General features: G+C 43.6%; 2 protein-coding genes across 2 annotated transcripts in view; both read left to right on the forward strand.

Annotated features, from left to right (window-relative positions):
- LOC133134555 (uncharacterized) overlaps positions 1 to 15,178 on the forward strand; it is a 97,077-nt gene that overhangs the window by 27,463 nt on the left and 54,436 nt on the right. The gene's annotated exons all lie outside the window — the stretch shown is intronic.
- On the forward strand, positions 78 to 8,125 carry LOC133135045 (interferon-induced very large GTPase 1-like). Its single transcript, XM_061251801.1, has 3 exons — positions 78 to 137; positions 3,029 to 3,119; positions 3,384 to 8,125. The coding sequence occupies exons 1-3, from the start codon at positions 78 to 80 to the stop codon at positions 8,123 to 8,125; spliced, it is 4,893 nt and encodes a 1,630-aa protein (XP_061107785.1).

The following is a 15,178-nucleotide window of genomic DNA, read 5'->3' on the forward strand; positions in this document are numbered from 1 at the left end:
CATGCCTGGCCCAGTCCCAACCCTCTGCAGACCCAGCTAAGTCAGACCTAAAGAGTGGTTTAGTGGAAACTGGTAACATGGACGGGACTTTGAGTCAGGACACCAAAGACCCTGAGTGTACTGCACAGGAGGAGGAGGTGAGAGTTCTTACACAAACCCCAGAGCAGGGACCAAACTCCAGGCCTGGAGGGCCGCAGTGTCTGCAGGTTTAACTCCAGTCCTGGAGGGCCACAGTGTCTGCAGGTTTAACTCCAGTCCTGGAGGGCCGCAGCGTCTGCAGGTTTAACTCCAGTCCTGGAGGGCCGCAGCGTCTGCAGGTTTAACTCTAGTCCTGTGTCTACACTTTTGATGAATCTGATGGAATTCATTATTTTGGTTCCTTTCACACACAAGTTTGCACATGGATTTAAGAAAATATTGATAATATGGAGCCTCATTGTGTGAAAGCACAACCTGAGTACTCTGCCTTTGATATTTTTCACTAAAGGAAACTGAAGACACAGAGGAGAGAGTGAGCGTGTCTAAAGATGAGGCCATCAGTAAAGGTGAGGACCCCATGCAGAGACCCCTGACTAACTGTGTGTTCTACTGGGATGGGAGGGAGTCCTCCAGGGAAAACTGAGTTGCGGCTAGAAGAGGCTCTGCTGGGCCAGTAGGCGGCGCTCTCCCTCTGGATCAAACTGAAATCCAGTGTTCCAGCACATTGATGGGTCCCAGTGTGGGAGATGGGGTGCTGCTCCTGGCCAAATTTCATCATTCCCTAAGTCTCCTTGGCTGCTCAATACCTTGTATTTCTCAACCACTTTAATTCCCCAGGTTGTCTCAGTAAAACAGAAATTAGTTTCCAGGTGGTAGAAACTTCCAAGACCCACAAAATGTTTTTGCTTCTAAGAATGCAGTGTGCTTCCCTTCCACAAACATCAAAGTCATGCTGATATGATATCATAATCGAGGCATCTATGAATTCCCTCCTGCAGGCTTTGTCACTGAAGAGACACCATTGTCCTTTTAGCTGTGACAAAGTGAAAAAGGATTTTATGAAATCTTTACAAATTTATGAAATAAAAAACTGAAAACCACACGTACATAAGTATTGACTCCGTTTACTCAGTACTTTGTTGAGCCACCTTTGGCAGCGATTACAGCCACGAAGCTTGGCACACCTGTATTTGGGCTATTTCACCCATTCTTCCCTGCAGATCCTCTCAAGCTCTGTCAGGTTAGATGGGGAGTGTCGCTGCACAGCTATTTTCAGGTCTTTCCAGAGATGTTCGATCGGGTTCAAGTCCGGGCTCTGGCTGGGCCACTCAAGGACATTCACAGACTTGTCCCAAAGCCACTCCTGCGTTGTCTTGGCTGTGTGCTTCGGGTCATTGTCCAGTTGGAAGGTAAACCTTCGCCCCAGTCTAAGGTCGTGAGTGCTCTGGAGCAGGTTTTCATCAAGGATCTCTCTGTATTTTGCTCCATTCTTCTTTCCCTCGATCCGGACTAGTCTCCCAGTTCCTGCTGCTGAAAAACATCCCCACAGCATGATGCTGCCACCACCATGCATCACTGTAGGGATGGTTTTGGCCAGGTGATGAGCGGTGTCTGCTTTTCTCCAGACGTGACGCTTGGCATTCCGGCAAAGAGTTCAATCTTGGTTTCATCAGACCAGAAAATCTTGTTTCTCATGGTATGAGAGTCCTTTAGGTGCCTTTTTAACTCCAGGAGGGCTGTCATGTGTTTTACTGAGGAGTGGCTTCCGCCTGGGCATTCTACCATAACGGCCTGATTGGTGGAGTGCTGCAGAGATGATTGACCTTCTGGAAGGTTCTCCTATCTCCCCTGGAGCTCTGTCAGAGTGACCAGTGGGTTCTTGGTCACCTCCCTGACCAAGGCCCTTCTCCCCTGATTGCTCAGTTTGGCTGGGCGGCCAGCTCTAGGAAGAGTCTTCCATTTACGAATGATGGAGGCCACTGTGCTCCTCGGGACCATCAATTCTGGAGAAGTTTTGCTGTACCCTTCTCCAGATCTGTGCCTCGACACAATCTGGTCTCGGAGGTCTACAGACAATTCATTCGACTTCATGGCTTGGTTTTTGCTCCGACATGCACTCTCAACTGTGGGCTCTTATATAGGTAGGTGTGTGCCTTTCCAAATCATGTCCAATCACTTTGATTTACCGCAGGTGGACTCCAATGAAGTTGTAGAAACATCTCAAGGATGTAATTACTGCCAAAGATGGCTCAACAAAGTACTGAGTATACGGAGTGAATACGTGTGGTATTTAAGTTTTTTATTTTTGTGCAAAAAAAAATTTTGGAATAAGGCTGTATCATAACAAAATGTGGAAAAAGTGAAGCGGAGTGAATACTTTCTGTAGGCACTGTATAGGTGTGGTTTTCAAATGCAACTCTTTTATGGTTGGTCATTTTAATATATTGTAGTCGCAAGTCTCATAACAGAACAAAGAAGGATCCTACAGACAAAAGTTATTTGACAGAGCTCAAAGGGAGTGCTTTATGATGCCAATTTATGTCATCCGGGTTCACTTGTGGTGAATATTATGTGAGCCTGAGGTTTTATTGCCCTGCATTACGAATAAGAAACTGATAAGAATCTAAACTGCTTTCTCTCTAGCTTAGAGTCTTTTTAACAATCGGGCATCACCATCATGCAGTTTTATTACGTCACAGTTTTTATTATCTTAAAATATAAAGGCAAAAATAATTTGGGAAGTCAATGACTCAACCAAAAGGGGGCAGCGTGGATGGGGTTGAATAAATATCCTGGATGTTTTTGAAGTTTTTCTATATTTGGATGCTTGTAGTGAAGGAGAAATAATGACTTTTCTCCAATAGAGCCCTGGGCCCCCGGGAGGGTGGAAGCCACTGATGTGAAGAGCAGCTCAGTGAGCCTGTGCTGGGAACGACCCGTCAGCATGGAGGGAGTTTCTTATGAGATCCACATCAAGTACAGCTGTGAGGGAGAAGAGCCCAGATTACAGAAATGTGCCCCCAACACCAGCACAGCTGTCCTTTCTGAGCTGAGACCTGGGGTGGAATATATTTTCAACATCACTGCAGTCCTTCCAAATGGCAGATGCAGCAAGACCAGCTCAGTATGTTTACACACAAGTAAGTGATGAAAATGTATTTTGACGAGTTATTTTAAACATTTACTTGTAGTTTGAAGAGAGAACCGTTTTTCTTGTGATCTCGAATGATTAGACCATTCATTTCCACTATCATGTCTTTTTTGTGGATTCTGATTTTAAATATAATCTTTGTCACTTTACATATTTACATGTAATTATGCTGCTCTTATTCCAAATGACAAAAACCAGTATAGTACTGTGCATACAGGATAATTACGAATGCAGCTTTCATCCCCAATGACAGGAACCAGTCTGGAGGAGCTGCTGAGTGACCTGGGACTGGAACACCACCTGAAGAACAAGCTGACTCTGAGCCAGGTGCTGCAGATTGATGGAGAGACTTCATCTGATGAAAGCATCCAGTCTCTGAAAGCTCTGCCATGGTGTTTCCTGAGGAAGCTGATGATGGTGAATGTGACTGCTAGGAGTGTGAGGTGCACCTCCAAACAGGACAGAGCTTTGAAGAACTGGGAAAGGTCACTGGATACCCAGTACAATCCACAACTCAACAGCAACAGAGTCAACCCCCTGGACGTCATAACTGCTGTTTTACTTTGTTCCGATGGCTTTCTCCAGCAGGAGATGGTTTTGAAAATGTCCATGTGCCAGTTCTCCGTGCCTCTACTGCTTCCTAAATGTGATGAACAAGAGTGTACTTTTATGCTGTGGGCCATGAGGGATATTGTGAAAAAGTACAAGCCACACTCTTTGGCGAACCCAAGAGGGTTTGTGGAGGAGAGCATTGTTCTCTCTGACCTCCCCATGGTCTCTTTTGTGAGGCTGGGAAACAGCAGCATGTCCAAGTCTCACACTCTGAACCAGGTCCTCAGCAACCCTCAGCAGTACCACGACACCTTTGTTCACAAAAACATGGAGTGTGGTGACACCCCAAGGAGGATTTCCAATGGGCTGGTGGAAATCAGCTGGTATCTGCCCATTGGGAAGGAAACCATAGACATCTTTTCTGAGCCGCTGGCCATAGCTAACCTCCGTGGGGACCTTTCTGACTTTGAAACTCAGTATGCTTTCCTCTGCCAAACCTCTGCTGCTATATTTGTGTTTTGTGATGATATTGGGTCAAAATGCACATTTCTGGACACACTTCCGGCTCATTGGTTCTTGATCAGCAATTCACAGAGCAAGACCTTCAATAAAGAAGCCTTCAGGAGATGTGTTTCTGAGTTACAGCAACAACCCAGTGATGTCATCATTAAGAGTCCACACACGAATGATGCAGAATTCATCAAGGTCCTGTGTTCGGCTATCACTGGCATTTTAAAGAGAAATGTGGTCAAAATGAGTGTTGAAGGGATGACTGCTGTTGCGCATGAATTTGGGATCCATGTTGATGAAGATTATATCTGCTGTCAGAAGGGCAAGAAGAAGGCTGATGAAATCACAGGAAGAATATCTGATATTCCAAGCTTCAAGGAGAAAGAGCTTCCCTTGCAAGGGACTATATGGAAACAGCTGGCCCAACTGGAGAAGGAAGAGTGCAGGATGAAAAATGCTGGGGATAAAAACATAGAAATTTACAGGAATGAGCTTGCAGATAAGAAAAAGAAGCTCAGAGCACAGCAGAGAGCTCACAACATCTCAGAGTCCATGTCCCGATTCATCTCTTCAATGTCCGGTTCTCCAGAGGAGCGCAAGTATTTGCTCAAGTGGATGAGGATCAACCTGAACAACCTCTCACGCAAAACCCTTCCACTGCTACAGGCAAAGTACAAGGAACAGTGTCAGAGGTCTGTGGAAAACAAGGAGGTCATTGCAGAGTTGGACAAGAAGATCTCCAGTTGTTCCTTGGGGACGGAGCACTTCCTGAGGGAAATGGGTCAGCTGTATGAGTCAGCCTGCTCACTCCCTGAAGGCCCCACCTCTCAGATCCAGCAACTGCCACATCTCTGTGCCGAGCTGCTGCAGGAAGGCTTTCCTCTAGAGTTGGTGGATGGAGACGCATCCAACATTCCTCTGCAGTGGGTTACAAAGGTTCTGAAGGAACTCCATCATCTCACACAGGATAGATGTAAGATCCGGGTGATCACTGTACTAGGGGTACAGAGCACTGGGAAGTCCACGCTTCTGAACACCATGTTCGGGGTCCAGTTTGCTGTCAGCAGTGGCAGGTGCACCAGAGGGGCCTTCATGCTCCTCATCAGAGTGGAAGAGGATTTTAAGAGGCAGCTTGGGTGTGATTACATCATGGTTATTGACACTGAAGGTCTGAAGTCACCAGAATTGGCCCAGTTGGATGACAGTTATGAGCATGACAATGAACTGGCCACTCTGGTGGTGGGGCTGAGTGACATCACAGTCATCAACATCGCCATGGAGAACTGCACAGAGATGAAGGACATCCTGCAGATTGTGGTGCACGCCTTCCTACGTATGAAAGAAGTTGGGAGAAAACCCTGCTGTCTGTTTGTGCACCAAAATGTGCCGGACATCTCTGCTCATGACAAGAATATGAGGGACAGGAAGCTTCTGCTGGAGCAGCTGAATGAGATGACCCAAGCAGCAGCTAAGATGGAAAAGAAGGGAACCAACAAAACATTTACTGATGTCATGGAGTACGATCCAGAGAAAAACAACTGGTACATCCCTGGGCTCTGGCATGGCAACCCTCCCATGGCATCGGTCAATGCTGGCTACAGTGAGTCTGTGAATTGTTTCAAGAGAAGTGTGATTGAGATGTTTCTGGAACAAAAATCTGGAAAGTGCTCAGCACACACAATCAATGAGTTCCTTGAATGGACCAGGAGCCTATGGAAAGCAGTGAAGTATGAGAACTTCATCTTCAGCTTCCGCAACAGCCTTGTGGCTGAAGCTTATACTCAGCTTTGTACTGAGTTTAACAAATGGGAGTGGGACTTCAGGAAGAACATGTACTCCTGGTTGATGGACGCTGAGACAAAAGTATCAAACTTTGTAACAGAAGCAGCACAGACTCGGCCACCTTCCAATATTGACAACTTGCTGAACCGCCTGAAAAGTGAGCTCTCCTTAAAACTGATAGGAGAAGAAGAGCAAATTTTGGGCAACCTCACTGAATTCTACGAGAGACCATATAGACATGTTCAATTGGTAGAGAAATTCAAAGAGGACTTCATCAGCACAGCCAAAACCATCAGGAGGGAGACAGATAACTCTGTGAAAAACAAGCTTGAGGCAGCAGTGGAGATTAGAAAGGGTTTATTGAAGTTAGAGAGAATCAAGAAAAACCACACAGCCACAATTGAGCAGAAGGTGCTGGACCTGATTGAGAAATGCAGGAAAAGTGCAAAAGAGCAGTCAGATCAACTGCTGGAGGATGAATTTGAGAAGATGTGGAATGAGACTGTGGCAGAGCTGCAGTTCCCTGGCATGGAAGAACGAGACATTGTGCAAGACATCCACAACCAGCTGGGGGTTAGTTTAGAGAGAAAAGGTGGCGCAGTACGTGAAATACTGTCAGAAGTGGGGAATTTGCTTGAATGTGGAAGAGAGGCATTCAAAGTGAAGCATAAAGATACGCGATTGTGGCAGAAGCTTTGGAAGTCAATAAAATGCTTGATAGGGCAGCCGGAGGAAAAGACAAAAGAGAAGGTTGATCACATCATCAAGGACAGCAGGCAGTTTGTGGATGAGAAAGTGAGAACAAAATCTGATTACCATAACACATACATAACAGAGTTGCTTCGCAGGGTAGATGAAAACCTGGATAGGTGCAGTGATCTGGAAAGTGCTGAGTTTCAAGCCAAGTTGAAGATCCAAATCTGTGGACATGCAGCACGGGAGTTTCTTCAAATGCATCAGAATTTTATCCGTGCAAATGACCCCCGTCACTGTCTGGAACAGTTCAAGGCACAGTACTGTGCTGACTTTAAGGACATGTTCCATAAAAAAGACCAGTGTCAGAAGAAAGCTGAAGAGTTCACCTCCAACTGTCTTGCACCGGCGGTGAAGGAATACATCACCAAGTCTCTGGGCCCTGACCTTGTGGATGAAGTGTTGACAGGGCATAACGCCAGGGAGTTCAGCACTCGAATCTTCTTCCAGTTCTCAATCCTCAAGCAGCTACTTTCAGATGATAACTTTAAGGACTTTGTGAGATACATGAATAATTATGAGACTTTTGTACAGGACTGGATATTGGAGCGGATGTTTAAGCAGTTCTCGGAGGGAGATGGCCTCAGGAACATTGAGATCAGGCACCTGAAGGCAAAGGTTAAAAGAATAAAGGAAGCCATAAAGAATGCAGAGATGAAGGCCAGTAATCGAGCAGCAGGAAGTGGTGAGGAGGCAGGAAGGGGTGAGGAGGCCCAGCACATTCAGCAGTTCATTCAGGATATCTGTAGTGACCTACAGAAGGGGCTTGTCATCCCTAAAGACCCCCTCAGAGCAGTCCTGGCTTTAAACACTGCCAAGCCAGAAGACTTTTCCCGGTGTCTGGAGGTGCTTGTGGATGAAATGGAGAGGTCCATTACCGCAGAGTTTCAGAAAGGTGGGGATGTGAGGGCCAGGCTGACCTCACTGCCCTTTCAGCCGCAGAAGGAGCTGTTTAACAGGGTGTTTGGCTGTGGGAGGCAGTGTCCCTTCTGTGAGACCCCCTGTGAAGCTGGTGGCAAGAGCCACACAGAGCACTTTGCCTCCATTCACCGTCCTCAGGGGATCGGGAGATGCAGATTTGTAGTCTCCAGGAAATTAGCGTGTGACATCTGCTCCACCGATGTTGCCAGTGAGACAAAATTCAAGTCGCCTGAAACAGAGTGGAAATTTCATCCATACAAGGAGTATCAGAGCATTTACCCTGACTGGCGCATCCAGCCTGACACCAGCATCCAGGCCTCAGACTACTGGAAGTACGTCTTCACCAGGTTTAACAAGCAGTTTGCCCAGGAATATAAAGCTGAGCCTGCTGACATTCCCCCCCAATGGAGAGACATTACCCAGGACCAAGCCGTGGAAAGCCTGAAGGAATCCTTCCAGATGAAAACAGGAGATTAAAATAAATTGATCTTTCAGCTCCTGTTTCAGTAGGGCTGATGATGATCTTCTGAGTGGAATTAATATTAAATACTCTCCTCACACAGGTACAACTCATAATGGTTAAGCACATATCCAGCCACAGTCTAGTTCAATGGAATGGAAGAAATGTGGGTTTTATACAGTGCAAATAATCTAGGCTTCTTAAAAGGGGACAATTGAATGAAACCATCGCAAAGATCAAGAATTCCAGATCACTGATACTGACACTCCTGTGTTTCTTCATCATAATACCATCAGCCAGTTATTATACTTTTAAAATCATATCCATACTTTCATGTACTTTTACCTCTATCATGACCGATGACCATTTATACACACTGTCTCTGAATTAGCATGCCTGATCTTTGTACAATATTCTGTCGGTGCATAATAAGGGATGGTAAATTGAGGTTTAAACAGTTTGTTTTATGCTAACACCTACACCATATGGGCTATTTCAAAGAGAATATCCATCCATCCATCCATTATCGGAACCCGCTTATCCTGAACAGGGTCGCAGGGGGGCTGGAGCCTATCCCAGCATACATTGGGCGAAAGGCAGGAATACACCCTGGACAGGTCGCCAGTCTATCTCAGGGCACACACACCATTCACTCACGCACTCATACCTACGGGCAATTTAGACTCTCCAATCAGCCTAACATGCATGTCTTTGGACTGTGGGTGGAAACCGGAGTACCCGGAGGAAACCCACGCAGACACAGGGAGAACATGCAAACTCCGCACAGAGAGGCCCCGGCCGACGGGGATTCGAACCCAGGACCTCCTTGCTGTGAGGCGGCAGTGCTACCCACCAAACCAAAAGCAGACAGTGGTGGAGAAAAATGGCAGGTTTACTAGCAGGTGAAGGGGCAGAGTCAAAAACCGTGGGTTCAATCCAATAAGGCAGAGGTTCAGAAATCCACAATACACAAAGAATAGTCCAGGGAAGCAGGCAGGGGTCAAAACAGGAAATCTCATCATGCAACTGAAAAGGACAGATATAGATGAGACAAACTAGGCGGGGCATGGGAGTGAGGGCGGTCTAACAAATAAACATCAGGTGAGACACATGAAAGGGTAATAGGACAATAACGAGGGGGAAACGAAAACGCGGACTGGATTCACAAAGACACACGTAATACAAACGGCTCCGGACTAGAAAGTAGACAATTGCAGAGAATCAGGAGATGCAGAGATACAGAGAGACAGGTGTGAATACTTCGCTGAAACTAAGCCAGTAATCAGTGATAGAATAGGGAGGCGGAGTTACAGAACAGAATTGAAACTGGAGATGCATTAGTAAGTTAGTTAAGTGATTTAAATTACAAATACCCACAACTAGTGAATGTTAGTTTGTTAGTTTGACAAACATATTAGTGTGTTAGTATAATTAGTACTGTACAAATTCTATGTTAGTTGGGATTAGTATATTAGTGCTATGAACAAACATGAAATGGAGAGAAAGCAGGACGTAAGGAATGCAAGATTGGAAAGAAGATTGAACCCCGGAACTACCGTAAACACCCAAATAGTGGGGCACGCAGACTGTGACTGGGCTAGTAAACATTCAGACTCAGACATCACAGGGGAAGACGAGTGCAAAGACTAATGAATATAAACAGAACACCAGACATGAATATGAAAAATAATAAATTACAAGAATAATGATAATCTAACACACAGAACACAGGAACATAACAGTGATGTTGATACACGATAAATGTACAAATAAACTGATATAAAATATATTAAAATAATTGTGTGAAATACTTACACAAATGTTATATATATATATATATATATATATATATATATATATATATATATATATATATATATATATATGATTTGTTTACATATTACATATATTACAAATATACAATCCACATGCAAGATGACTACAGGGATGTTATTGAATGTAACTAATCCTTAAAGGCACAATAGGTAACATTGTTACAAGACCATTGTAAATCCCATCCTATAATTAAAAAATGCTCACTGACATGTTGACTCTGCCTGTGTTTATCGTCCTTAAATTCGGGTTTCACAATATACCGTTGACCGTCCAACATTCTGTATCAAAACATTGTATAGCTGTACAATAATTCAAGTTCATTGGTTGAAAATTAGTTCTAATTGCCACAGTCAATGGCATTTCAAGTTCAGCACATTCACAGAGAAGGGGGACGGGGCGGATGTTGTGGTTTGAAGGTGTTTGTTGCTGCTATTCCTCTCTTGACCGCTAGAAGTCCGAAATTACCGATCGTACCTTTAGGCTAAGTGATTACACAGCTGCGGCTGAATACAGTCAACAATCTCCTAAGGTAATACTTAGAGAAATGCAAAAGTTAACGAAAATAATTTCAGATAAATTTACAATAATAATTCTACAACTTCTAAAAGTAAAGATCCAATAGTATAAATATTTATTGAGGCTAAGCATGTTTATGTCAAAAGGCAAAAGAGAAATAAGAAATAGAAACAAACAATATGGAAAAAACAGTTTAACAAAGCCTGAGGCAGGGAAATATATAGACAAACACATAGGTAAAAGAAAAATGTCATCTATTAAAAAGTCCTAAAAACTAATAAAGGACAAGCAACAAAATATAGCAAAAAAAGAAGAAAAGAAAACAGAAACAGGTCCCAAAACTGCAATAAAACACATTCACACACAACTAAAGAAAGCAAAACCTGACCTGGCAAATCTAATCTGCATTCATTAAGCCAAATCCACCCCATAAAGCTGCCAGTTTCTTTTTAATTTGGGTGGTTATTTGCTAGTACTGCTACTATTTGACAGTCTACAAAATCCCATTATATTGTGATGGTCATAAGGCTACACTGGTAAAGTTTAACAACTGCTGAAGCAGCCAGTTTCACCCTCAAAGTGTGTGTGTGTGTGTGAAATGTGAAATGCAAAGTTTACCCATAAACGTCACATTCCAGTTGATACGATGTTAATTAGATTTGTCATCATCTAGTGGCAGCTCAGTTAAAGGCAGTGAGCAAAATACAGGACTTCATGAAGTTCAAATGAAATTAATTTAATAAATAATAAATTTATGATTTACTGATTGTTGGTGCCAGACAGGGTGGTTTGAGTGTCTCAGAAACTACTGATATCATGGAATTTTTTTTTAAGTTTGCAAAGAATGGCGCAAAAAATAAGTAAAAATAAAAAAATCAGTGAGCACACAGAAATGCCTGGTTAACTACCAGTCCAGTCCAGTCTAGTCCAGTCCATCTCCTCACATTTCAATGAATACAAAAATAGAAAGGCTTCAGAGACAAATATATACAGCTTTCTTTTCTTTCTTTTTTGCCATTGCAGGTTTTTACAACAAAAAAGAATTACAGTATGTTACTGTAAACTCACAGAAACAAAAATAGTGACAGTAAAATTACAGTGCAATGGTAAACAAAAAAATTGTTTTGTAAGGGATTATAAGGGATGGGGTGGATGGATTGTGGATCTTCTGTTAGGGTCTAACCACATCACCTCATCAAGCACATTCAGTCAAAACTACAAGCTACAGGCAAGGCAGGTACCCACAGACAACCCACCCCGAGAATGGGGGCACCTGCCTCGGTCACATACTGCTTTGTCTGAATGCATCTATGCTGTGCTGTGCTATGCTAGGGCACAATCTACTGCCATTACTGTACTATAGTACACTGACACTTACTTGCATATAGTCATCGTGAAGGTCTTTGACTTGGTCATCATGCAGCAGAGTGTTGATATACTGACACGGTTCAGATTATGGAATGTTGTGTGATCTGCGATGATTTGCTCTCATAGTTAATGTAGGCGGATGCTGTGGTTTTCCAACACTAGTGACAATGACCAGTTCCCCTTCATGGGTGAACAGACGTTGCCTTCCAGCCTCAGGAGGTCGTAACACAGTAACATCAAAACTGCATTACATGTACTTCACAGCACTATACCTATTTCTTTGAGGAGCTCAGACCTGATATTGTAGGACTACATTGTATTGTCCTGTGATGCAGAATGATGTGCAACAATTACATTGGTACAGTCTTGTGTAGAAAGTTGAAGACATACCTGTTCTCCAGTGTAAATGTCCATATTATGGATGCTACCGTGTAGTGACTCAGTTTGGGCTGGACTCTCAGCCTCCCTCATCATGATTTATGACATGGTCCACCATAGTGGGCATAATATCGTCAGAAATATGTCTCCATCTATTGCCTGGTCCCCTTCTCTGTTCTTGTCTTCGGCGTCCACCTCTTCCTCTTCCTCATCCTCTTGTTCTCACTGTCTTCATGTTTGCAATGTTCTCACAAAAGAGGTGAGAGTACCTGAGGTCTATTTGTAGTGCTAAGGCTCAGACTGATTGGTGTTCAATTAGCATATAAGTGTTATAATTTCAGGTATGTTTTGCATTTTGAATAGAGGTGTTTTTCCAATGATTGCAAGATATTTCAAAGTGTCTAATGTAGGAAACAGGGTGTAGTGTTTTGCAAGAAGTGTGTTGCAGAATTGCAAACGAAGTGCAAAGAAGAATGTGATGGCTATCAAAAAATTCAATTTAACCACCAACCCGGCATGTGTGGAGCTTGTTTCAACGCACCTTCCTTGTTTGCTGATTCTCTTCGGTTAGGTCCAGCCAAACAGCGTCGGGCCATTCGATGAATGAAAGTATTCCTCAAAATGTTGTGTATTATCAGTGTATATGTTCAAAGTTCCAAAAACAAAATATACTTCCAGCTTTCTATCTGTTTGTATGTGAGTGAGTGCTTGAAAAACTGTGTCGCCTCCACACGTTTCCAGGCTCCCTGTCCAACTGACAATCACTTCCTCTTATTCTCGCTCTCCTGTTGGGAAGGCCCAACTTTCAAAATAAAAGTTTGTCTATCATGACTTGTAACTATAGCTCAATAGGAAGTCTTATGAAATAGCAACAAAAATCTTTTTGGCTCCAACAAAGAAAATGTTTGCCATTCTGGGTTTTACTCGGTTTCCAGCTAGCTCGGTATGACTGCTTCGTGAAACAGGCCCAGAGGAAGACAAAAATTTCTGCTCTTAATTACTTAATCACCTTAAATAACTTTAATTACTTCAATACTTCATAAAGTCTTGATTGAAATATCTGTGAGAAAACATGAGAAATAAAAATACAACAGATCTTAATTTCTGAAACCTCATTCATTCAGTTTTGTGAGGGTACAAGAATAGAAAACATGAGCAAACATTAATCTTACTTTATAATGTTATTAGCATTTGTCCAAACAAACATTATTCCTGCACTTTATATCCATCCACACATACATGTAATAATTATAAGTATCATAGTAATATTACTTTTATCCATCCATCCACTATCTAACCCACATATTCCACACCGTTCACTCACTTCCAATTAGCTTAGTTCCCAAGAACTGCTGCCCAGGTTTCATACTATTGAGATAGTATCTGTGCCCCCACCTAAACTAAGCCTGGATGGCTAATCTAAAAAAAATTAAGGCTGTGTCATTCTACCTATGTGGCTAACCAAACTCAGCTAAAAATTGGATTGATTAATATCAGATCACTAGCTCCTAAAGTAACTTTTGTAAATGAATGAATCACCGATCATCAAATTGAGATCTGGCTTCGATTTTAACTTTTTTGAAGTGCTTGCTCTCAGTTTTGCACATCCGGACAAAAAAGCAGTCAGTTTTGTCCTTGTAATTGTATACAGGGCCATACAGTGGTTTCTTACTTGAGTTTGCAAATTTCCTTTCCAGCCTTGTTGTTAATTCAGATAAAGTTGTAATTGCAGGGGATTTTAATATTCACATGGATAGTGAAGGTGATCATCCCAGATCAGCATTCCTGTCTATCACTGAATCTATTGGCTTTGATCAACATATACATCAGTCCACACATTCCCATAACCATACTCTCGATCTGGTCTTAACTTATGACACAGAAATAGCAAATATAGCAGTCATGCCTAAAAATCCTGTGTTATCAGACTATTATTTAATTACTTTTCAAATTTCACAACTTGGTCGTGTCACCAGATCCTACTTTCTACTTTAGCCGAAAGCTTTCCTCCAGGACTGCAAATGCTTTTATTAATGCACCGCCTCATCTCACTCCGTTGGGGCTCCTCCGTCCGGTCGACGCCCTCCCGGCGGCCTTCAGGGTGGGGTAGTCATGGGCTTCGGATGTGGGTAGGCCTCGGTAGGCTTTCTGGGCCTCACCACTGAGGAACGGGGCGAGAATGGCCTCCCAGGCGTCTTGGGGCCATTTCTCCAGATGGGCCGTACGCTGAAAAATCTCCAGGTATGCCTCAACCTCATCATCGGGCGTCTGTTTGAGCAGCACATCTATTGGGGTTCTGTGTGGTGCCGCTGGAATTGATCACCACGGCCTTCTGTAGGGCGCCTTGGGAGCGTAGCAGCGTGTTTACGGCATCCTCCATCTCTGTGGTGTGAATCACTTTCTCTCCTTGCAGTTCACTCTCCGTAGTCCGGGTTCAGACTCTGCCCGCATTCTCCACCATATGTGGTGACCTGCTGAGGGTGAGGGAGAGAGAGAGTGAGCGCAACAAGAGATAAGCAATTCAGCTCAGACCAGCAAGAACGGTGATTAACACGCTTTTTTAATTTGTCAGATGCCTTCAGAGCGTAAGAGAAAAAATAAAGAATTTAGTAGAACCAAAAACCTGGCTTTTCGTTCAGTCTCCTCCTTCCCGGGATTGAAAAAAAAGAAAAAGACAAAATTCTATTGATAAAGTTTGCTCATCTTGGTCTTGGGTGGCGAACTTCGGTCTCTGCGTGGTGAGAGGCTCGGCATTCCTCCTCTCTATTCCGGTCGCCTCCCTGGGGTGCTTCCGTCTATGAACAGAGAGGTGCAGGGGGGCAGCTTGCAGACGGTTGGCATATTATGCTCACGTGTGTCCCGAGTCTGGTTTCTTCCGTCCGGTCCTCCCCGCGGACAATGGGCGTTTCTCTTTTTTTCCTCCATGGAGTTCTCAACGTCGGGCCCTTGAACAAGGCCCTTAACCCTGCTGT

Source organism: Conger conger, chromosome 8 (genome assembly GCF_963514075.1).
Source record: "Conger conger chromosome 8, fConCon1.1, whole genome shotgun sequence".
Taxonomy (NCBI): Eukaryota; Metazoa; Chordata; class Actinopteri; order Anguilliformes; family Congridae; genus Conger; species Conger conger.

Coding starts and splice junctions, on each gene's coding strand:
- LOC133135045 (XM_061251801.1), top strand. CDS start 78: ATGGACGGGACTTTGAGTCAGGACACCAAAGACCCTGAGTGTACTGCA. Junction 138..3,028: donor GTACTGCACAGGAGGAGGAG/GTGAGAGTTCTT, acceptor GTCCTTTCTGAG/CTGAGACCTGGGGTGGAATA. Junction 3,120..3,383: donor CTCAGTATGTTTACACACAA/GTAAGTGATGAA, acceptor CCCCAATGACAG/GAACCAGTCTGGAGGAGCTG.